This window comes from Vombatus ursinus, unplaced genomic scaffold (assembly GCF_900497805.2).
Source record: "Vombatus ursinus unplaced genomic scaffold, bare-nosed wombat genome assembly UNPS02014785.1, whole genome shotgun sequence".
In the NCBI taxonomy this organism is placed as follows: Eukaryota; Metazoa; Chordata; class Mammalia; order Diprotodontia; family Vombatidae; genus Vombatus; species Vombatus ursinus.
The window spans coordinates 10,193,217-10,217,812 of NW_020954563.1; the positions used below are offsets into that span (position 1 = coordinate 10,193,217).

General features: G+C 39.1%; 1 protein-coding gene across 8 annotated transcripts in view; it reads left to right on the forward strand.

Annotated features, from left to right (window-relative positions):
* Positions 1-24,596, forward strand: part of NCOA6 (nuclear receptor coactivator 6) — a 69,278-nt gene that overhangs the window by 20,613 nt on the left and 24,069 nt on the right. For 5 of the 8 annotated variants that reach the window (XM_027867267.1, XM_027867270.1, XM_027867273.1 and 2 more), the window contains 7 exons: positions 2,152-2,307; positions 2,489-2,575; positions 7,191-7,313; positions 11,485-11,613; positions 16,999-17,826; positions 20,126-20,272; positions 22,239-23,364. In XM_027867267.1, coding sequence (XP_027723068.1) covers positions 2,152-2,307; positions 2,489-2,575; positions 7,191-7,313; positions 11,485-11,613; positions 16,999-17,826; positions 20,126-20,272; positions 22,239-23,364 — 2,596 coding nt within the window. The other 3 variants (XM_027867274.1, XM_027867271.1, XM_027867272.1) reach the window with 3 other exon arrangements.

Here is a 24,596-nt window from a genome sequence, read left to right on the forward strand (position 1 = left end):
CTTCTGTGTGTCTCCGTTTCCTCATCTACTAGATGACAGTTGGACTACCTGACATCTAAGACCCTTTTCAGTTCAAAATCAAAAACAATAACAATATTACTATTGTAATTGATAAGTGGCAGAGCCGAGACTCAAACTCTCTTCTTCCTGGTCCTAAGTCTTGAGCTAATGCTATGTTATATTGTTATGTAACCTACTTCTCCAGGCTCCATATTCCCAAATCTGGAATAATTCACAGTTTCCTCAACTCCTGTGGGTTTATCTTATAGGCAGATGATTCTTAGATTTGTATATTCAGACCTAGTTTCTCCTTGAATGCCAGTGGCACATAACTAGCTGCCTGTTGGACATCTCTAACTGGATATCCCATGGGCACCTCAACCTCAGTGTATCCAAAGTAAGATTTATTTTTTAATACCTTCCTCTGCCTAACTGCCCTATTTCTAAACCATCCTTTTAGTCACCCAGTTTTGTAACTGAGTCGTCTTCAATTCTTCTCTCTCGTGCCTTGTTTCCAGTTAGTTGCCAAGTCTTGTTGATTCTGTCTCCACAACATCTTTGACATCTATTCCCTTCCCTCTACTCACACATGGTCACCCCAAAAATTCAGTCCCATCTCAACTATTGTCTAGACTATTCTAGTAGCTTCCTAGTTGGTTTTCTTGCCTCCACTCTCTTTTTTCTTATCCATCCTGCATGTCACTGCTCTGCCCAAGAAGCCACAGTAGCTCTCTCTTGCCTCTAGAATAAAAAAACTATGAACAACTCTCTTTGGCATTTAATGTCTTTCTGCATTCAACCACCATTCTATATTTTTTGTACATTGTTCTTTTACACATTTTGTTGCAGCCAAACCTGTCATTCCCTATTTGGGGTATTTCATCTATTCTAATACCTCTTCCATGAAGTATACTTGCTTCTCACCTCTCACTCTGAATTCTTAGCTCCTACAAGGCTCAACTAAAATGAGCTTACAAAGGGCCCATTTTGACTCCCCCTTGTACTTGATCCCCAGTAATTCACTGAAAATTGCTCTTTATTTACTTTTTGTGGAGTTTTATATTTTTCCCCGATAGAGTGTAAGTTCCTTGCAATCAGATATTGTTTTGTTCTTTTTTTTTATATCCTTGTTGCCTGTTACGGTACCTGGCACATTTAAGTGCTTAATGAATGAATGAATAATTGGAGAGATTGGGAGTTCAAATGAATGGTATCTGAATTACAGACTATTTTGCATGTAGTAACTTGAAATACTTGCTGTTTATCTATATTGAGAAATGCATTATTCACTCATCCATTTATTAAATGCCTACCAGGTACAGAGTACTGTGTTTGGTGTTAGAGGAAATACAAAAAACAAATAAGTAGTGGCCTCTGTTGTTGTCAGCTCACAATCTAATGGGGGAAAGAGCACATATATAACTATGCAATAACCATAAAGCTTAATAGAATATGATGAGAACACAAGTGCAAAATGCTATGTGATGTCCCAGGAAGGAAATAGTACTTCTCACTTGAAGGATGAGGAAAGACTCAAAGAAGAAGGTTGCACTTAAGAAATGTAAAGTCAAACCCTCCAGTAACAGAGCTTTCTTACAGGTTGTTGGGATAGCCCCTTCTTTCAGCCTTACTTTTTTACTTCTAGTATTGTAATGCTTTCATCTTTCTTGCCCCTGAGGTTATCTGTACTGCTGTGAAGACTTTTTATGGTGAAGCTTGGCAGAAAAGGATGATAGCTTAATGGAAGAGGTGTCATGATCTATCTTACCCAGACCGACAGACAAAGCGTGTATTTCTGTGTGACAGGCACTGTGCTAACACTGGGGTTACAAATACAAGCAAACAAGATACTCCTTGATCTGAAGGAGTTTACATTCTAATGAGGAAAGATAACCCAAAAAAGGAAACTAGAAAGGGAGGGCCAGGTGTATATATAAGGCAGCATCGTGTGGAGGCTTCATTCCAGATCACGTGGGCAGACTTTTCACCTCTTAGGGTCAAGAGAGTGAGGGATCCAAGGTTGCAGTGGGAAGCCAAGGATGATTGGGACTAGAATGTAGGCATCCTTATGAGGAGATGGCTGAGAAGAGCATATTGATCTCTTTTCCATGGCTGACACATTTTTTTTTTTCTGTTTCTCTTTTAACCAAGAATCCAACAAGCTGAAAGTACAGAAGGTGGAACCTTGGAACAGTGTCCGTGTTACATTTAGCATCCCCCGGGAAGCTGCAGAGCGGTTACGAATTCTGGCTCAGAACAACAATCAGCAGCTCCGGGACTTAGGAATTCTCTCCGTTCAGATTGAAGGTATCTCACTCTGCCATTTGCTCATGTTGGTAGTTTCGATAATGGCAGTGGTAGGAATCACCAGGAATAGAAAGCCTGCATTGTGTATTGGAGCAACTTTATAGATATTTTTAAGTTATATAATTGTCGGGCCTGTTGAATGATGGCCAGATCATAAACCAATCTGTGTTTCCTGTTTTAGCAGCTAAGAGTGGAAGATGGGTTGAGGTTGGTGCTGTCTTGTCACCCTGCTACCCAGTCCCCTTTGTGATCCAACTGTACTGCATTTGTGAGTGATAAAATTCATGGATATAACAATGGTTGTCATGATATAAACAGCTTTCGAACTTTAGGGTACGTGTACAGCAGACCTTAGGGCACTTGCTCCCCCTTCTCTCTGCCCTATGATCCCCAAGGGTACAAACAAATAGTAGAGATGGTGGTGGCCACTTTTGCTGTACTAATAGGAGGAGGTGCTGCCATCTTATTAGCTATGGCTGGGGTACAGTCCTCTCCTTCAAGCTATCATTTCCTATCCTCACTAATCCATGTTTGGAGTAACATTAGGGAACCATCTTTTTCTAAGGATCATTCATAACCTTGCTGTAGATTCTTGGCAACCTGACTTTGAGTTGTGACCCAAGATTGGGAACTAGTGCTTTAATAACTTTTTTAAGGCACTTCGGGATTTTACTAAATTAAAGACTCTAGGTTTAGCATACTTAATATGTTCATGAGGTTTTTTCTTTTTAATTTACTTACTTAATTTCATACTCTCTAATTCAAAGCAATTTCAGACAGTTTTTGCTAAAAGGGTTGCTTCTATGGTAGTGAGAAGCCTTCAATAGACAAGTCACAGTGTCCCTCTAGCAGTCCCTAGTAAACATGTACCTTCCTGGATACACAAAATTAATACTACTGATTATGTCATTAGTATGGTGTGAATATTCAGTTTTTTTGTAGTGGAGGATGAATTTGCACTGGTTGTTCTATTCACTTTCTCTTCGTCCTCTTTGTAATTAAGAGCCTTAGATTGACTCATAAAAATTTTAGAGCTGTCGGGAACCTCAGAGATCATCTGATCCAAACTTCTTTATTTTATAATAGAGGAACCTGAGTCTCAGAGAGTTTACACAGTTGGCTACAGCCATACAGCTAGTTAGTAGCCCAAAGACCAACACAGGTTTGACTGTGGAACAGAGCAAAGTAACTTTCTTGGCTTTGTTAACACTATATTTTAATCAGCTGGTTACATAGCCGTAGACTTCAGTAAGGAAGGTCACAAAGTCCTCACTGCCACACATTTTTAAACTCTAGTCCTCTGTGCTTCTCTCTGTCCACAAGATGGGGCTATTTTCCTGGAAAGAAAATTTGATTAAACTACCACATGGCTTATTTTTTGGAACTCCTTTGTTTCATGTATGGACCATTTCTCCTTGTACAAAAGTCAGTAAATATTACTTTGGTAAATGGATTTTTTTTCCTTTCTGGATCTTTTTAAATAATTGCTATATCCAGTTCAAACTTAAGAGTTAAAATTGCTTCAACATTGAGTATCTAATTAAATCTTTTCAGTTCAGGAAATGGTATCTGGCACCAGGTTTGGTAGAGAGAGGCAAATCCCATCTTCTGGATATTGTCTTTCACTGCAATGATTGTCTAGAATTCTAGAACTGAGAGAGACTTGAAAGGTTATCTAGTTCAACTCCTTTGCCTTGGAATAGACCGTTCTATACCATCCCTTGATAAGAGGTTGACCACTTTTGCATTGAGTTCTGTTTACATTGTCTCTGCTAGAAATGAACAAAGAAGAAGAAGGTGGAGGTTGGCCTTTTTGATGTTTTTCCTTGGGGACTCAGCATTCAAACTTTTGCCAGAAGATTATATGGCATTTTCCAACTTCAAAAAAAAAAAAAAACTGACACATTTGTGAAATTGTTGGAAACAATGGGGAACAGTCATCTGTTTATCTATACTTCTTACCGCAACCACTTTATATGTATACCTATTTGGTGCCAGTCCTGACCTCTCCAGCCTGTTCCATACTTCCACCTTATTTTATTTATTCATCAAAGCATCCCACTGATTGGGAAGCAGTACGTTAGTGCTCAACATGGAGAGATTATGAAAGGCCTCAGGATACTTCGTATCTGTTAATGTCATAGGGAGGGACTCATTTATCCATGGGGCTTATCCAATTCATAGAAGAAACTTAGCAGCTAGAAAATTAATTTCTTCTGAAGACATTAAGTAAATGACTATCAAGAATATTACAAAGGTAATTCCTATGTTGGGAAAGAAGTTGGACTAGATAATACTTGAGGTCTCTTCTAATTCATAAAATTATGTAACTGTAAGACTTTTTGTACCTTGATTTTTATTTTTTATTTTTTATTGGGGGGCTTTTAAGTTTGGAAATTTGGTGTTCTAATGCTCCCAGAGCAATTTCTGCTTAGTGGCTTTAACTGTTACTTATCACTAATTTTATTTCATTTTAAAATTTGTTTTTAATAGTTTTATTTATATCATCTTTATTTCCAAATATATTCCCTGTGCCCCATCCCTACAGTGAGCTAGACAGTCTTTGTAACAAAGAATAAAAAAGAAAGGAGGAAAAAGCAAAACTAAACAATGTATCAGTATATCCAATAATATATACAGTATTCCATACCCATGGTACCCTATATCTACAAAGAGAAGAGGGAAGTACATTTTCTTATCTCGTCTCTGTTTTTGTTTTTTTGTTTGTTTTTCGGCACTTGGGGTGAAGTGACTTGCCCAAGGTCACACAGCTAAGCTAGTAAGTGTCAAGTGTTTGGTCTGAGGCCGGATTTGAACTCAGGTCCTCCTGACTTCAGGGCCGGTGTTCTATCCACTGCACCACCTAGCTGCCCCCTCTTATCTCTTCTCTGAAGCCAAGCTTAGTTCAGCTTCATTTTTTTCTTTTTGTTCTTTCTATTTATATTGTTAGTGTGTAAGTTATTTTCCTGGTTCTGCCTATTTCACTGAATCATTTCAGCAGTCTAAATTCCTGCAACATAATAATATTCCATGACATCCATATGCCATAATGTGTTTAACTCTTCCCCATTTGATGATCATCTACTTTATTTTCAGTCTTTGTGGCACATACAGTACTACTCTGAATATTTTGGTATATATGGAACTTCTAACTGACTTCCTTGGCATATATATGCAGCCAAAGGGTCTAGACAGTTTTACAAATTATTTTCCAGAATGGTCGGACCAGTTCACAATTCTAAAAGTATATGAATGTGCTTATTTTTCTATAATACTTCTAAGACTGTTCCTGTCTTTTGACATGATCTCCAATTTGTTTGGTATGAGGTGAAACCTTAGATTTTTTTTATTTGTATTTCTTATTGGTAATTTGGAGCAGACTTTCATAAGGTTGTTAATAGTCTGCATTTCTTTTGAGAACTATTCATTCATATCCTTTGACCACTTAACCATTGAGGAAAGGCCCTTGGTCTTACATATTTATGTTAGTTCTGTATACACTGTGGATATCATATCCTCATCAGAGTTGTCACTAATTTTAAAAGCCATTTTTTAAAGATTGCTGGACCTAATGTTTTGCCTTTTATGTTTAATAAAAGCTGCCATTTAACACTATACTGAGTTGTTGAAATGCTTTGCTTAGTTGACTGGTCTATTTGGTAGATAGTAAATTAAGTCTTCTTTTTGGAAAAGTTTTATGGTATCTACATTTATGTAACCTTTTTAGGTTTCAGTTTTTGGTTGTTGAGTTCTCTTTTAATTTCAACATATACTGCTTTGGACAATTACAAGGACTTTAGTGCTACATAGCCATCCTATATTCATGTGAGGACTCTTCGTAACATTGTCCTGGGCTGAATGTAGTTAGCATTAGCAATATTGAAGTATCACTTTAACTTTAACTGCCTATCCTTGGTATCTGCTGTTGATTGTATTATAGTGAGCCTTTATTATATGATCTTTCTGTAACAATAACAAATATTTAATAAGTGGTTTTTGTGTACAGGGCAACATGCTAGACTGTAGGACAGAGAGTTTAGATAAGACATGGTTTCTTCCATTTGGGAGAGGGCTAAGACACTAAGATAAATAGCTTTACTACACAACAGTACTTCTGTTAAGTAACCCCCTTTGGTCAGGGTTCCAGAAGGAGCCATATGATACTGAATTCTAGGCTATATATTTTTCCTCATATAAAACTAACTTGTATAAAGGCAAGATGGTAGAGTGGATGGAGAGCCAACCTCAAAGCCAGGAAGACCTGGTTTCAAGTCCTGCCTCTGTCATGTACTGGCTGTGTGATCCTGGGCAAATTATTTACCCTCTCATTGCTCTTGGCAACTCTCTGAGACTGTTAAGTTGCCCAGAAGTTGCTAAGCTGCATTGGGATAGGAAATTTTCTCACCTAAGAATTCCTTGTATCAATAAAATAGCAGTTACAACCCTTGTCCCTAATACTACCTCATATAGTTATCATTATCTTGTTTTTGGTCGTGTTCAACTCTTTGTGACCCTATTTGTTTTTTTCTTGACAAAGATATTAGAGTGGTTTTCCATTTCCTTCTCCAGGTCATTTTATGGATGAGGAAACTGAGGCAAACAGAGTTAAGTGAGTTGCCCAGGGTCACATAGCTAGTAAGTGTCTGAGACCAGATTTGAACTCAGGAAGATGATTCTTCCTAATTACAGACCCAGCACTCTATCCACTTCGCTATCTAGCTGTCCAATTATCATATCCTATAGAAAGGATTGACATCTTGCCAGTTAAGACTGTATACTTAAGTCCGTTGGGAAAGATCCAGGTCATTTTCAGAATTGACCTTAGAAGCTTGATTATTCTCATTGAAGTAGTTTCCTTTTTTCAACCTGACTGCCCTTTTCAGGTGAAGGTGCAATCAACCTGGCTCTGGCTCAGAATCGAAGCCAAGATGTTCGAATGAATGGTCCCATGGGAGCTGGGAATTCTGTTAGAATGGAAACAGGATTTCCCATGGCAAGTGGTCCAGGTAAGAATTAACTTATCACTATTAAGTACTTCTATTAGTAACCACTTGAACTCTCTAGGACTCATTTTTGGTCGGCTGTGTCATTTATGGGAGGAAAAGAATGGCAATATATTATTTAACATTTAATATAATATTATTGACTTACATAATATATGTGTAATATATTGTCAATATATTTATTTAAGAAACAACCAGTTGTCAGTTTTCAGCATCCACAGTAAATTTGTTCAACATCCTCATTGAATGTGTTCAGCATCCTCAGTGAAATGCAAACTAAATATAATACTGACCTAAGGCAGACAGAAACAAACAAGTCTTTTTTGGCAGAAAGAAAATAAATCAAGTCTATAGTTCAACTGAATGACTTGCAGTGAAGTTTATGTGTTTTGGGGAGTTTTCTGCTACTACTTTTCTTCCATTGTCGATGGGTAATTGACTAATGAAATTTCCTATTCCTCTTAAACCTTAATCTTCCTCTTCACAGTGTATGTGTTAGTATATATTACACACATGTGAATATGTGAAAGGTCTGTGATTTTTTTAAAAAAAAATTTTATTGGTATATTTTATTTTTAAGCATCAAAATTTTTCCTATTATCTTTCCTTCCCATATAACAAATAATCTCTCCGTGTACTATTTTTCTTTTGTTTGAAAATAAATTTTATTTGTATCTTTTGTTTCTTTAGATTACCAAAAATTTCCCCAGTATCCCGTTCCTCTCTTAGAGAGCCATCCCTTATAATAAATAATAACTTTTTTTAAAAGAGAGAAAAAAATCAACAGAACTGATCAGTACATTGAAAAAGTCTGAAAATATTTGCAGTGTACCACATCCATGGACCTTTCATCTCTCTGCAAAGGGATGGGGTGTATGTGGTGGGGTATCCTCATAGCTCTTCTTTGGAGCTGTACTTGTTCTATGTAATTTTGCAGCATTTGCTCTTACGTCTTTCTGTAGTCGTAGTCATTGTATATGTTGTTTTCTTGGTGCTGCACTTTGCATAATATTATGTAAATCTTTTCATGTTTTTTTGGAGCCTGTGAAACATTTTTACCTGTTTATTCTTGAGGGATTATTGTAGCAAATAAGATAAGTTAACAAGCAATTATTAAGCACCTTCTATATGCAGTGCAATGTGTTAAGCACTGGGATACAAAGAAAGGCAAAAACAATCTGTGTCCTCAAAGAGCTCACAGTCTAATGGGGAAGATCATAAGTAAGAACTATTTACAAATAAGATATTTACAGGATAAATTGGAGATAATATCAGGGGGAAGGACTTGAGCTAAGACTTGAAGGAAGCCAGGAGGTGGAGATGAGGAGGGAGATGCACGTTTCCTTCTCTGTGCATAGGAGAGAGCCGAGGAGAGTACCTACAGCTGGGAGGTGGAGTGTCAGATATAGGGAGTAGGAGGCCAGTGCCATTGGATTGGAGCTTGTGCAGGGAAGTAAGGTTGGGGACGGGGAAGCCAAACATAGAATTTTGTATTTGATCCTGGACATTAAAGGGAGTGGCTGGAGTTGATTGAATAAGGGATGATATGGTCAGATGTACACTTTAAGAAGATCATCTGAGCACAGGATGGACTAGAGGGGGGAGAAACTTGAGGTAGAGAAACCAGCTACCAGACTATTGCAGCAGTCTAGGTGTGAGATAATAAGGACCTATGCCAGGGTGGTAGCAGTGTCAGGAGAGAGAAGGGGGCATAAAGGAGAGAACTTTTGAACATAAAAATGACAAAACTTGGCAGTAGATTGAACATGAGGAATAACCTCTAGTTTGGGAACCTGGGTGACAGAAGGATAATGATACCTTCAACAGTAATAGGGAAGTTAGGAAGAAGGGAGGATAGTTGGGAAGAAAGATAATGAGTTCATTTTTGGACATGTTGAATTTAAGAGATCTATGAGACATACAATTTGAGATGGAAAATAGGCAGTTAGAAATAAGGCAGCTAGGTGGCACAATGGATAGAGTGCTGGGCCTAGAGTCAGGAAGACCTGAGTTCAAAACCAGCCTCAGATACTTACTAGCTGTGAGACCTTGGGCAAGTCCCTTAATGCTGTTTACCTCAGTTTCCTTATCTATAAAATGAGCAGGAGAAGGAAATGGTAAACCACTCCAATATCTTTGCCTAGAAAGCCCCGAATGGGATCATGACTGAACAACTGAATAACACTCAGATACAGTAAATAAATTATCATCCACTAACTGCTTTTATTTAATACTTCCTGTTTTGGGGATCTGGCTTCTATGAGATGGATCAGCAAGCAAGTACAGATGTCTGAAAAGAGCTACCAGTACATCTTCTATTTCTGTCGCACTCCTCCTGTTCTTCATCTTTATCTCAACCTCCACTACCTCTATCCCCCCCTGTTCTCCCAACTTATTATCCTTGTTCTGGCCTTCATTAATCATATTAATTTACTTAACAGTATTAACTCTATAGTTAATTCATTTACATATTGTCCTCCACCCTTAACTGACTCCCTTGTCTCCTGGTGCTCTCAGTCATTATGCTGAAGAAAGTCATACCTCTGTGCCAACTGGATCCATTCCATTTTCATGTTTCTTATCTCAACTGGACCCTCATTGCATGGCATAACTTTTATTCTTTCTCTGTTGTTCTTTCCACTTGATTCAGCAGTGGTTTCAGACTTTTTTCTGCTTAATCCTCCAGCTTCTCTAATCTCTTTTCTCCTAGCTGTCCTCACCTTTTAGTATCCTGAGGAAATTGAAGTGATCCATTAATTCCTTCATCTCTTTTATTCCATATCTTAAAACTTCTTTACATCTTTACTTAGCCCCTTCTCCTTACAGGTGAATCTTCTTTCCAAAGTCAACCCTTCTGTGTCTATCATAGATCCTCTTTTCTCCCCTCCCTCCTCCTGTGGAAGCTTATCCCATTAATCATTTCTTTCGTCTTCAGTCTCTTCCTGTCTACTGGCTCCATATTGGGACAGCACCCTACCCCCTGCCCCAAACTACTTACAAAAATGTTCAAAAAAACCTCTTCGCTTGACCCTTCCACTTCACTAAGCTTTCATCCTATGTCTTCCTTTTTCTTGCTACATGCCTCAAAAGAATCATCTACTCTTGCTGATTCTGCTTGATCATCCACTCATATCTTAGCTCCTTGAAAAATGGCTTCCAAACCTATCTTCTCTTATCACTCCTCCAAACTTCCCTATTACTTTTGAGGGCGCTACAATCCTCTCGTTTTCCCAGATTCCAGACTTCGAGTAGTCCTCTATTTCACCTCATCCCCATAAACAACAGTTGCTGAGTCTTGCTGATTCTACTTCTGTCATGTTCCTTGCATCTATCATGTTCTTTCAACTCACATGACCACCACCCTGCTTTTCTAGCCTTATTTCAAAATACTCCCTGTTCAGCCTTTTATGTTCCATTCATACCTTGTCTCCGAACTTGACTGTCACTTTCTGCCTCTGCACAAGCCATCTTCTATATCTAGAATGTACTCCCTTCTAATTTATACCTCTTGGAATCCTTTTATTCCATCGAGACTCATCACAGGTGTCCTTGTCCATGAAATTTTTCTTGACCTCTCACACTACCCCCTAAGTTATTAGTGCTTTTTTCCTCTTTAGTTTTCCGTGTATACTTTACTTGTATATCTTTTGTATCCCTTTAGTAGAGTGTAGGCTTTTTAAGAGCAAGGACTGGGTTTGTTTTTGTTTTCTTTTTGTCTTTGTATCCCTAGAACAGCACATGCTAGTAGCATATAGTATATCGTGCATAGCTTAATAAATGTTTATTGAATTAAATGAGGCAGCATGGTATATTGGAAAATTCTTAATTGGAATGGAGAGACTTGTGTTCAAATCTTAACTTTGATACTTACTAGCTGTGTGTCCCTTGGCAAGTCGTTTCATCTCTCTGATCTTCAATTTTCTCTTCAGTAAAAGATGAATTATAATACTTACACTGCCTACCTCACAGGGTTGTTATTAAAAAAACAACACTTGGTTAACTTTAAAGTGCTATGGAAATGTGCATTTTGAGGATGATTCTAAGTTATTACTCTGCTCTAAGAAAAACTAATAGCTTAGCTGTGTGACCCTGGGCAAGTCACTTGATCCCAATTGCCTCACCAAAAAACAAAACCAAACAAACAAAAACTAATGGATTACACATTTTTTAATAGGATTAATAAGGATGAACAATCCTGCAGCTGTTATGATGTCCCAGGGTGGAAATGTATCTTCTTCCATGATAGCAGCTGGTGCTAACCCAGAGCTGCAGACCAGAGCACCTCGACCTGCTTCACAGTCAGGTAATGAACTCAGGTGTAAAGTTCATTGTAAAGTGCAGAATGGTATCAAGTGGTAGTATGTAGTTACTGTCCAACTCTTTGTTGTGCTAAGCACCCACTCACTTGTTTAGGTTAAGAGTATGTTGAGAAGTGGAAAGGAAAAAATTAAGCCAAAATGAGTGGATCATAGATTCATAGATTTAGAGTTAGAAAGAATCCAACAAGTCATTGAGTCTTTCCTGTTCATTTTACAGATGAGGCCCATAGAGGTTGTGATTTGTTAGTCTGTTTATACTTTGTATATTTCTGGGGAAGGGAACACGTGGTATTTGTCTTTTTGAACCATTGACTACACATTTCTATGCCTTTGAATAGGTAATTGTAGTAGTTGACAGAATCCTGAAGCTCATCATTTCACAATTCAACATTTCTTTTTTAAAGAATGAATTGTAACTAATATCTATATCCCTATACCCCCCTCCCCCTCAAAAAAGCTGTCTTATAATAAGGAATACAAAAGAGAAAAGAAAAATTCAGCAAAATTAACCAACATATTGAAAAAGACATTATCTATTGTGTTCCTTACCCATTGTCCCCTATTTCTGCAAAAAAGAGGAAGATGTACTTTTTTCTGCCTTTGTTTGGGGCCAGGTTTGTCAACAAACATTTCTTAAGTACGTATTATGTGTGTTGGTTTTTTTGTTTTTTTGTTTTTGTTTTTGTTTTTTTGGTCATCTTAATAGCTCTCATTTCCTTAAAATGACAGAATAATTGGGGTAAAATTGGGGTAACTTCTAGGTTATCTCTGGGAGTTATCCCTTTAACACATTCATAGAATGTGAGAGCTATGATGAATGAACAAGAATTTCTATTTTTTTTTTCCTTTTGGCAATTGGGGTTAAGTGACTTGCCCAGGGTCACACAGCTAGTAAGTGTCAAGTGTTTGGTCTGAGGTCAGATTTGAACTCAGGTCCTCCTGACTCCAGGGCCAGTGCTCTATCCACTGGGCTACCTAACTACCCCCTGAACAAGCATATCTTAAGCACTTACTATGTGGAAAGCACCTAGGATACAGATAAAAAACACAAGACAGTACCTTCTTTCAGGGAGCTCATATTATTACTTTTTTTTTTTTCCTTTTTTGGTGAGACAATCGGGGTTAAGTGACTTGCCCAGTTAAGTGACTCACACAGCTAGTGTCAAGTGTCTGAGGCTGGATTTGAACTCAGGTTCTCCTGATTCCAAGGTTGGAGCTTTATCCACTGCGCCACCTTGCTGCCCCGAGGAGCTCATATTCTTATAAGGGGATATAATACACATAGAATGTTTGAACACACGGTCAGATAGTAAGGCCCCTTAACTCTTAGTTTTGCTTTAGCAACAAAGCAGATGGTAATGCATCTTCTTTAATATTGTTTCTACTGATAACGCCATGTCCATTTCTGATATTGAGTCATTTGACAGTGCTTTGGTAGGCTTCAGTGACAAGAACTTTCCCCAGTGTTTTGTAATTGTGGCTGCAGCATCTGCAGACGCAGTTGTTAGGTCTTACCTCCACAAGAACTGATTCTCTGAATGATAACTACAGGAGTTGTGCTAGAAGCCTGGAAAATGCTATTCTGCCTACCACATTTTACAAAGGAGGAATCAGATCTAAAAAGATTTAGATGCTTAACCATTTTTATCTGGGATTTCTAAATTTTTTACCTATGTAAGCATACTAGCAATTAGCTACTTTGAGGGACCTTATTATTAGCTCATGTTTATGCAGTACAAGATTTGCAGAGCCTTTTCCTTATAACAACCCCCTGAGGTGGAAAGTGTGTTATTATTTTTGTTTTTACAGAGAAAAAAACTAAGGCTCATAGAGGTGAAGTAACTTACCCATAGTCTCTAATGAATATTGGAGCCAAAATTTGAACCTGAGTTTTGTTACTGAATCTAGTTCTCCTATTATTCTGTCCTGCCTATTATTTCATAGTTGTTGTGGGGTTTTTTGTAATTAGTAGATTATTTTATTTCCTTAATCTTGTCAAGTAAAAAAAGATACATGATTTGAAGATCATGTATCTTCATAGAATCTCAGAGATGGAAGAACTATGAAAGGCTTTCTATTCCAATCCAAGATCTCAGTAGAAACTAATAGGATACAAATTTTGAACTGCTTTTCATAGTCTGGGTTAGATTTATTCTGTTTTACCTTACTTAATACCTTTATATGGTCCCCTTTGTAACCAGTGATACAAATTCCCAGACAGCTGGTCTAAACTAGGCATGCAGATTATAGCTGTGGAACAAAGCAGAGCTAACTAGACAACACAGGGATTGAACCTTTTTGTTTGTCTTTCATTCTTGAAGAGAACCATGACATCAGGGAGGTGATGTCATGGCATGCAAGCGAATTGGATTTAAGTGTGGGAGTGCTGTACAAAGTCACCAGTCTCACTTTCTCCTTTGGAGCCATCTGGGTGCAGTGGTAAGATATAAATCAGGGTGACTGGAGATGGCCCTGGATGCAGTGGGAGACCCTGGCCTTTTTAAGCTATGGTCTTCAACAGGCCTCAGTTTGACTGAGGCAACACCCATTCAGTAATTAAGACTAGGTAAGAAATGAGGTAGAGAATGGCCTTTTTACCTAGTCAAAAAAAGAAAGTTTAATTTGAGAGGGGAAGACCCTCTGGGTTTCTGACCAAAGCAGAAACAATTGCTATTTACATTCACTCTGAGCCAATCAGGGGCCAAACACTGACCAAGTGGGGCTTGACCTGGGACCTATTATTGGCCAATCAATGACAGCCTGAGTGATTTGGGTTTAAGGTGTGGTCCTTAAGTGGTGGGGGGGAGGTTTCAGCTATGAAAATGTACATTCCTTTGGGCAGAGCACCTGCAGATAAGGGTGTGATACCGTATGTGGACAGATGAAATGGAAAGAAGGAAAAAAAAGAAAGAGAGAGCTGTATTGCCCACCTGTCCAGTTTCAATTGGGTCCCCAGTGGGACAGCTCCTATTTTCTTTTTTTTTCTTTCTTTTTTTTTTCCCCCTATTTTCTACTCACAGAAGTTGAACCTTGGCTCATTATCGAACTTTGCTGTAATTCAGGAGTGGGCCATATGTGGCCTCATCCACAGGTCCTCCACCCCTGTGGAAATCAATTCTTACTAGTCTACAGTCATCAGGGAGAAAACTTGATTATGTCAATGCTTCTCAATGTTTATTTTCTCTTTAGTTCTTGAATTCTTGAGATTATGGAAGTAGCTTGTGTGATTTGATCTGTTTTCCGTTAGTGCTTAGCTCCTAACTTAAATTTTTTTTGACTCTTTTTTTTTCCAAACAGTAGAAACTTGCCTCCCACCCTCCCTACATTGAGAATGAAAGTAAAATCTCTGTTACAAAGTAATCAAGCACAACAAATTTCCACATTGGCCATATTCTCATATACCCATATGCATATGTGTGTATGACTTCTTAGTACCAACTTATTTCTCATTGAGCCTTGAGAAGCCAACAAAGGCATTGACTCTAGATAACATTGATCTTGTTATCTTAGGTATTTGTTCACCATTTCTTCCCTTGTTTGACCATTTTTCTCTGTGACAGCATTAACCATTTCAAGTGCCTTAGTCTGTCTAAGCACCAGCCATGTTTGTTTGCCACCGGATCTGTGATTTCATTGGTATAGGGAACTCTCAGTAAGGAAATTCTCTCTTTTGGGGACCTACTCTACCATTTACAATCCATTGCCTGGGGCACTGAGGTTAAGTGATTTGCCACACAGCCCTTATAAGTCAGAGGCAAAACTTGAACTCAGGTCGTCTGATTCCAAGGCTAGCTGATAGCACAGCCCACTATGCCATGCTTCTTCTTGCATGAGCACTTTCATATTGAAACTTTTGTTTCTTTTAAAGCCTATGAGTAGACCTTTCCTTTATGATTCCATTAATTTGTTTAGGCTCTGCAGAAGGCATTTATTATGTGATTAGATAGGCACACTCTAATTTTCTTGCTCTGTTCATTTGATACTGCGTGATAAATACCTATACTTTCTTTTTTACTGCTTTTATGTAATTCTTTAACAATTTCCATTCATATCAAACACAATAGCATGTGCACACGTGCTCAGTTTGCTTTACAACAATCATCCTTTTAGTGCAGTTTCTCGTCCAGTCAGATTAACAAACAATTTTTAAGTGCTTATTATGTGCCAGACCCTGTGCTAAGCCCTAGGGATACCGAGCAAAAAGTAGTCTTTGCCCTCAAGGAGCTGACACTCTAATGAGAGAGATAACATGCAGACAACCAGGTACAAACAAGATATAGACAAGATAAATTGGAGGTAATCTAAGAGAGAAGGTACTAGCCTTAAAGTTCACCAGGAAAGTCATCTTGCAGAAGGTAGGATTTTAGCTGAAAATTGAAGGAAACCAGGAGGCTGAGCATTCCCGGCATGGGAAACAGCCAGTGAAAACACCTGGAGTCAATAGATTGAGTGCCTTGTTTGAGGAACAACAGACAGGCTGGTGTCACTGGATTCAGTACACAGAGGGGGAGTAAAGTGCAAGAAAATAGGAAAAGTAGGAAGAGACCAAGTTATGAAGGGCTTTAAAAAGACATGCACTTTATAAAGGTCACTTTGAAAGCTGATTGGAGAATGGACTGGAGTGGGAAGAGATTTGTGGCAGGAAGACCCACCAGAAAGCTTATTTCAAGTAGTCTAGGCTTGAAGTGATGAGGGCCTGCACTAGTGTGATGATAGGGTCAGAGGAGAAAAAGGAACATATGTGAGAGATGCTTTGAAGACTGAATAAACAAGACTTGGCAACTGATTAGTTATAGGAGATGAGAGAGAGAGTGAGAATTAAGAATGCACCTATGGTTTAATCCTGGTTGACTAGAAGGATGGTGTTGTCCTTGATAGTAAGAAGTTAGGAAGAGGTGAGGGTTTTTGAAGAAAGACAATGAGTTCAATTTTGGAACATGTTGTTAAAGATGCCTCTTGGACAGGACATTCAGTTCAAGATATACAATAGGCAGTTAGATTGGGTGTCAGGAAAGAGGTCAGGGCTGGGTAAATTGATCTGAGAATCGTCTGCAGAGATGATGATTAAATCCATGAGACATGTTGTGTCATAGGAGAGCCTAGGATAGACTGAGGATCAGAAGTCCTGGATTTGATTCCTACCTTTGGCATTTAATGTGTGACTATGGGCAGGTCATTTCTCTTTTTCAGCCTCTCTAAAGTAGGGATAATAGTATTTAAGCTACCTATAATAGTTATTTTGAGGAAAATGTTTTGTAAGCCTTCAAATATAATAATGATTTGTAAACTTTAAAGTGCTTTAGAAAAGTGAGCTACTATTACTTTTCAGTGACATTAAGTGAATTATCCCTTTGCTGTCTTCAAAACAGATTCAGTGGATCCACTGCTCTCTGGGCTTCCTCTACAGCAGCAGAGTCATACCTCAGCATCTTTGGCTCCTCAACTCCACCAAATGCAACCTGTACCAGTTAATAGACAAATAAATCCACCTAATTTTCAGCAACTTCCGCCGCAGCAGCAGCAACAGCAGATGCAACCTAGACCCCCACAGCAACATCAGCAGCAGCAGCCACAGGGAATTCGGCCTCCTTTTACTGCCCCGACTCAGGTGCCTGTGCCTCCTGGCTGGAACCAGTTGCCTTCTGGAGCTCTTCAGCCTCCACCAGCCCAGGGTGCTCTGGGTACATTGACAGCAAATCAAGGGTGGAAAAAAGCCCCCCTTCCTGGTCCTATGCAGCAGCAGCTTCAGGCAAGACCATCTCTAGCCACAGTACAGACTCCTTCCCACCCTCCACCTCCTTATCCCTTTGGTAGCCAGCAAGCCTCACAGTCCCATACAAACTTTCCTCCAATGAGCAACCCAGGTCAATTTACTGCTCCTCAAATGAAGAGCCTTCAAGGGGGACCTTCCCGGGTTCCTACCCCACTTCAGCAGCCTCACCTAACGAACAAGTCTCCTGCGTCATCTCCTTCCTCCTTTCAGCAGGGATCTCCTGCATCATCTCCAACAGTTAACCAAACACAGCAGCAGATGGGACCAAGGCCACCTCAAAATAACCCTCTTCCCCAAGGATTTCAGCAGCCTGTCACTTCTCCTGGTCGAAATCCTATGGTTCAACAGGGAAATGTGCCTCCCAACTTCATGGTGATGCAACAGCAAAATCAGGGTCCACAGGGTTTACATCCAGGTCTTGGAGGTGAGCTGGACTGAACATATTTTTGCCCTTCAGTTTCTTAGAGAGAACAATTGCTAGAACTTCATCTGACTTTTTCAATTGGCATGGGAAAAGCTCTAATGTAAGGATCTTATTTATGTTTTACACTGCATGGGTAGTGTTGTCACATTAACTTAGCTACTTTGATGTATCATATGATATCTTGGTAACTGAGCCAGCCATCTTTGTGCAAATACAGGTAACCAGGTTAGATGTGTTAATTTTGTTTTTTGAAATCCTTTGACTTGTCAGATAAGAAAATGTGTCAAGAAAAGCACATTTTCCCTTCACAACCTATCTATTAAATTTAGTACATTGTTGTTATTTAGTAGTTTAAGTTGTATTTGACTCTTTGTGACCCCATTTGGGGTTCTCTCAGCAAAGACACTGGGTTTTCTTGGCAGTGATACCAGAATGGTTTGCCATTTTCTTCTCCAGATATGAGGAAACTGAGGCAAACTGAGTTAAGTGACTTGCCCAAGGTCAGACAGCTAATAAGTATCAGAGGCTGGATTTGAACTCAGGAAGATGAGTCTTTCTGATTCCAGGCCCAGCTGTCTATCCCCTTCACCACCTAGATGACCCTTTTAGTACACCAGCTGCTGGTAAAATAGTAAACATGATCTTTTGATAAATTTGGTAAAACTTTGTTCAAATGCAAAAGATAAGTTCAGAACGCATTGACTTTTACAGTATTATAATGCAGATAACTGCTCCTTAGAGAGGGAGCTCCTCTAGTTATACCTAAAGGAGATTTATTTATTAATTTTTAAGGTGTCTCTCGTATGAAGAAAAAGCAATGGAGCTTAATGTGTGAGAGGTAAAACGATTACCGTAAAACTTATCCATCTCCATGTTTATTATTATTTATTGTTATTGATCATTTATCTAGTGCACAAGAATGTGCTTGGAGCTTTTCAATAAGACATAGAAAGCACCGTTACAATTATCATCTGATAAACATGCTCAGAAAAGAAAGTCACTTCCCCACCCCCAATATACTCCTTAAAGTTTTAGTACAGCATAGTAAAGGCATGTTCTCATAGTTTCTGGTGAACTTGAGTTGCTCATCAGTCTTTTCACTGGCTTGCAATTTATTTTATTGACATGGGCTATAGTTATGGCTTTAATATTTGCATCTCTTGGAGAAAAGGGCCCTACCAAATTCATGTTTTCCGGAAAAAAAAAATGATTTCAACCCCAAACTTCAGCACCCCTCCCCCCCAACATTCTGGACATTCTGATATAGATCATCAACCAGGTTTTGTCTGGGTCCAGTTCTACAGATTTGATTACTGTCTTTTCAGGTACCATCAAATGGTGCAAGGGGACACGCTATTAAACAGATGCATAATTGTATGCAGAAAATGTCTTTTAAGGAGAATGAGTTTGAAAACATAACACTTTCAAAGCGAGAAACTTGTTTAATACAAGTAAATTTGAAAGGAGATTTTTGAGTTAAATGCCTTTCATTGAGTCCCTCATGGGTTCACCTAGGTGATCTGACCACATCCAGTCCTCTATTATTTACTCTCCTTCTAAATTAATTCTCAGACATCAAACTTTTTTATAAAAGAGAAGCAAGATTTCGGCCACTTCGTATTACAATGATTCTTTGTATCATGACCATCAGGGGATGGAGCAGAGAACCTTAGGGCAGGTTCTGTGTTAAACTGATGATATCCTCATTTTGAAGCTTCTGTCTACCACCCATTATAAGGAGACCAACACTATAATATTTAAGGGGGAGGGAGGGATGGAGGAATATTGTCATTTATTTCTTTAGATGGGATTGAAGCTGCTTACCTGTTTTTAACATCAGAACTCAACTGTTCATTCTGATATGTTGCATATCAACCTGTTCTCATGCTTTTGCACATTTCAGGGTTTAGCATGTTCCCTTGTTTCAGATGCTTCTTTGGGGTCTGTGCTGAGGAAATTCGGATTTTCCGGATTTGGTAGGCTACAGAACAGTGTGAGCACGTGAACCTAGCTGTGCCAGTGAGCTCTGGTCACCTCTAGGTAGCAAGTTGCCCTCTTTTCCTTGGCATGTTCTGAGTTTAAATTTTTAAAATATTTTCTTTTTATTTTGAGCTCATGTGAGAGATTGTGTTGATTTTTTAAATCATCTTTTCTAAACTTAATATAAAGATATAGCCAGTGTGACTAAAAAACTAAGTAAATGGACTCCTCATGCTGTTCATCCTTCCTTATTCATTCCGTATTTGAGCACAAGTGCAAATTTGCTAGGTAACTGCCTTACTCATTGTTTTCTATTAAGGAATGCCTAAACGGCTCCCACCTGGCTTCTCGACAGGACAGGCCAATCAGAATTTTATGCAAGGCCAAGTGCCTTCAACAGCCTCTGGAACCCCTGGGAACACAGGAGCCCCTCAGCTACAAGGAAACCAGAGTGTACAGCACACAGGTTTGTGTCTCTCTCCCTATATCTGTGGATAGGAGCCTTTCATCTTACCGATTTTATTTCTCTCTTATGCCAAATTTGAACAAAGGAGACTTGAGGCTGGTGGGGTAAATAAAACAGGCACAATTACTGTCCTAAGATATCTTAAGGATTGTTATGTGGAAGAGGGGTTAAATTTATCCTCTTGTGCCACAGAGGGTATGACTTGGCCTAATAGGTGGAAGTTAAAAAGAGGCAGATTTCAGCTACCTGTAAGGGAAAAACTGCTTAACAGAGATATTCCCCAATGGTCTAGACTACCTCAAGTGTCCCATTTGCTGGAGGTGCTTAAACAGAGGCCAGACAAACCACTTGTCCAGGATATTAGAGAAGAAATTCATCCTTTGAGATAGAGGTTAAACTAATTGAGCTTTATGGTTCCTTCTAAATCCTAGGATTGTGTGATGCATATACATCTCAATAAATGTCAGTGAAATAGGCTGTTTGTCGTTCGGGAACAAGTTGGGGAAGTTAGTAACTTTAGCCTTTAAATTAGTTAGGGAAGAGTTTCCAAGAAAGGACCTCAGGTCAGTGACTCCCTTCCTTGGCTAGAGCTTGAAGCCTCCAATAAAGTGTTCCTATAATTAAGATGTTTCTGTGCTTATTCCTCACTTTAACCTTTTCTCAATTGAAATAAGGATAAATGGAATTTGTCCACATCTGGGCCAGGTTAACTGGCAGCCAGTACACTTGAGAGGCTGAGTGTAATGCTACCATCAACAGCAGCTGACCATGTGTTCTGGGAAGAGTGAGTAAAGCTAGATTGAAGATAGGTGAAAATAAAGGTCAAGGAGATCTGTAATGGCTTATCCCTTCAGCCAGGGATTTTTCTCCACAGTCTATTTGAGAAGTGTCAGGTCCTGTGAATAACTTTTAGAAATCAGTAAATAAAATGCATACTACATGTTAACTTGACTCACACAGAGAGTAGCTACTGGTTCCTTTTGTATTGGTCAGAGAAACAACAACATTCTAGTGCAGTCAATCCCCATAGTACGCACACTTACAGGAAACACATTGGAAGAGGCTGAATCTGATTACTCCAGGAATGAGCCAAGAAGTGCTCAATGGACCACATTTCATCTCTCTAATTATGTATGTACCAAGTGACTCTTTCTATTCCTATCTTACCCCTTTATGTCAAGGCATCATTTAAATTGGAACATTGGTCTGATGCCATCAAAAATATGTTGATAGCCCTATGTTCTTATTTGGGGTTAATTTGATCATTTGGTCCCAGTTTAATTGCATATTAAGAAAGAATTAGAAAAGCCTTGTTTATAGCTGGTGAAAATTTATGTGACCTCTTGAGAAGGGAAGTTGACCTTTCTTATTACATATGTAACAGTGTTTGCCCAGGTAGCTAAAGAGGAAAGTCCAGATGACCTTCTCAAGAAACCTTTTAGGCCTCTCCAGATTCTTCAGAATTTGCTTGATAGGAAGGAAGCATCTTATCTTAAAGTCTCTGCACTTGCATCTTATATTTCCCCAGCTGCTCTTGAGGCAAAGTTTAGTTCACTGACCAAAAGTGTTTTTAATTTTCTTCATCTTACAGGTAGCAACAATCATCTTATTCAGTATTGACAATGAGATTATGTCCTCTTCCCTTTGTAATCTGAGAGAATGTAAGCTTGATTATCCAGCAAAAAATTTGTATCATTGAGTTGCCAGGCAGGAGTGGGGAGAACTTGTTTACCTCTATCCCTGTTTGCAGTAAGATCTCAATGTAGATGATTATACAGCGTCACACCTTTATGACCCAGAAAACCCACCAAAAGCACTCTCAAGTGTGTTGACAGGTAATGGTATTTAAATTGGTCAATCAGAATGGTGGGGAGTGGGGTATCTTTATAGTTAAGGTAATTGGAATGTACTAATGCCAGTTGATTCATAAGAATTTCTTTTTAAAGTCTTGCTTTTTCTTTTAAAGGTGGCCAAGGAGCTGGTCCTCCCCAGAACCAGATGCAAGTGTCACATGGGCCACCAAATATGATGCAGCCCAATATGATGGGACTTCATAGCAATATAACCAGTCAACAAACTAGTAACAGTGGAGTTCCTCAGGTGAACATGGGCAACATGCAAGGTCAGCCTCAGCAAGGACCCCCATCTCAAATGATGGGCATGCATCAACAAATTGTGTCCTCCCAAGGACAGATGGTGAACTCTCAGGCTCAAGGAGGCTTGAACCCTCAAAACCCAATGATCCTTTCTCGTGCCCAACTTATGCCACAAGGCCAAATGATGGTAGCCCCTCAAAACCAAAACCTTGGGCCTTCACCGCAAAGAATGACCCCTCCCAAACAAATGATTCCCCAGCAGGGCCAGCAGATGATGGCACCACATAATCAAATGATGGGACCTCAAGGCCAGGTCTTGCTACAGCAGAACCCAATGATAGAACAAATAATGACCAATCAAATGCAAGGAAATAAGCAGCCATTTAATGGTCAGAACCAATCCAATGTTATGACGGGACCAGCTCAGATAATGAGAGGACCAACTCCAAACATGCAAGGAAACATGGTTCAGTTTACAGGACAGATGGCAGGACAAATGATGGCCCAGCAAGGCCCTGTGAACAGCAATCCATCTCAGGTTATGGGAATTCAGGGACAGGTTATAAGACAACCAGGACCTGGCTCACATATGTCCCAGCAGCATAATGATGCCACTACCCCCACAAATAATGAAGTCAACATTTCCCAGATGATGCCTGATGTTACCATGCAGCCATCAAACATGGTGCCACCCCACATGCAGGCAATGCAAGGAAACAGCACCTCAGGGAACCACTTTTCAGGGCATGGGATGCCTTTTAATGCACCCTTCAGTGGAGCAACAAATGGAAATCAGATCTCCTGTGGTCAGAATCCTGGTTTCCCTGTCAATAAAGACGTCACTCTAACAAGTCCTTTATTAGTGAATTTACTACAAAGTGACATATCTGCAGGCCACTTTGGGGTGAACAATAAGCAAAATAATACAAATGCAAATAAACCCAAGAAGAAGAAACCACCAAGGAAGAAGAAAAGTAATCAGCAAGGAGAACTTAAGTAGGTTGAAATGATCTTGCCTAAATGTTATTTGTTTGTTTCTGTATCAAGGGGGACCCTGTAGTAAAGAGATCACTAGCCTAGGAGTCAAGAGAACTGAATTCTAGTCCAAGCTCTGCCACCAACTTGTGTAATTTTTAGGTATGTCCCTTCTCTCTGGGTCTTAGGGTCCTTTATACAATGAGGGGGTTGGAATCAATGATTTTTTTGGACTCTTCAGCTTTAACATTTCATGATTCCAGGTTGTCTTATTTAGTCAGCCCTCTAGACATTGAAATCACCGGCTGGCTGGTGAAGACTAGTCCTAGGGAGCCCATGGCTCATCCCCCTTGGGAAGTCACCAGGGCACTGTAGCTAAAGAAATAGATCCTCAGCAGCTATTGACTATATTCTCAGGCTTAATTATGGCTAGTAAACCAGAGTGGGTAAGTATATTTTGAAAAACAGCTTGTATGACTGATAAAGCAAAACCTGCTTAAGAAAGCTCCCTGCTGTTTCACAGAAAATGGTTTTTTTGACAGGTGTCTTCATAGAATATTGGTTCTTAATCATTTCTAGAGGCTTAAAATCTGTTAGGAAGATTAGACACTTCAAATCAGGCCTTCTTTCCATCTCTGACAGATGAGTGCCTTGCATGTTCACAGAAGGCAGAATGATTAACAAATTCATTTATACTCTATTTCCGAACGCTGAATGTTAGTTTGACTTGTTTTGTGCCTTGATGATAAGTGTTTTCAAGGAAACTTTAACTATTTCTCTCTGCTTCAAAACGTGAGACAGAGATGTAATAGTTAGAATTTACTAAGACACTGATTGCTTCAATACAGTTAGAAAAGGTTAATTCAAATATGTAATTGGAATTGACAGTAGAAGTATAAACAGGACCCTAATTAACAAGTGGCTAATTGTTCTTCCTTATGTCTGGTCTGGGCTTTAGTAACAAAAATATGTAGTAGGTATTAGGCTACAGAGCAAAGGCTTTAGCTGTTGCAGATTTCCCCTGTGACAACTGCAGCTAAATTAAAAATATCAAATCTGATAAACCACTTTTCACTTGTAAGAAATACATTTTTAAAGACTCATGGTTGAGATCTGGCAAAAATTAATTTGTCAGATGATGAACTACCTCAGAAGGTCCATTGGGTTCCCTTGGAGATATTTGAAAAGAGACTGAATAATCACTTGATGGGTATGTTGTGAGGGTTCCTTCTGTGTGTTGGTTGGATTAGATG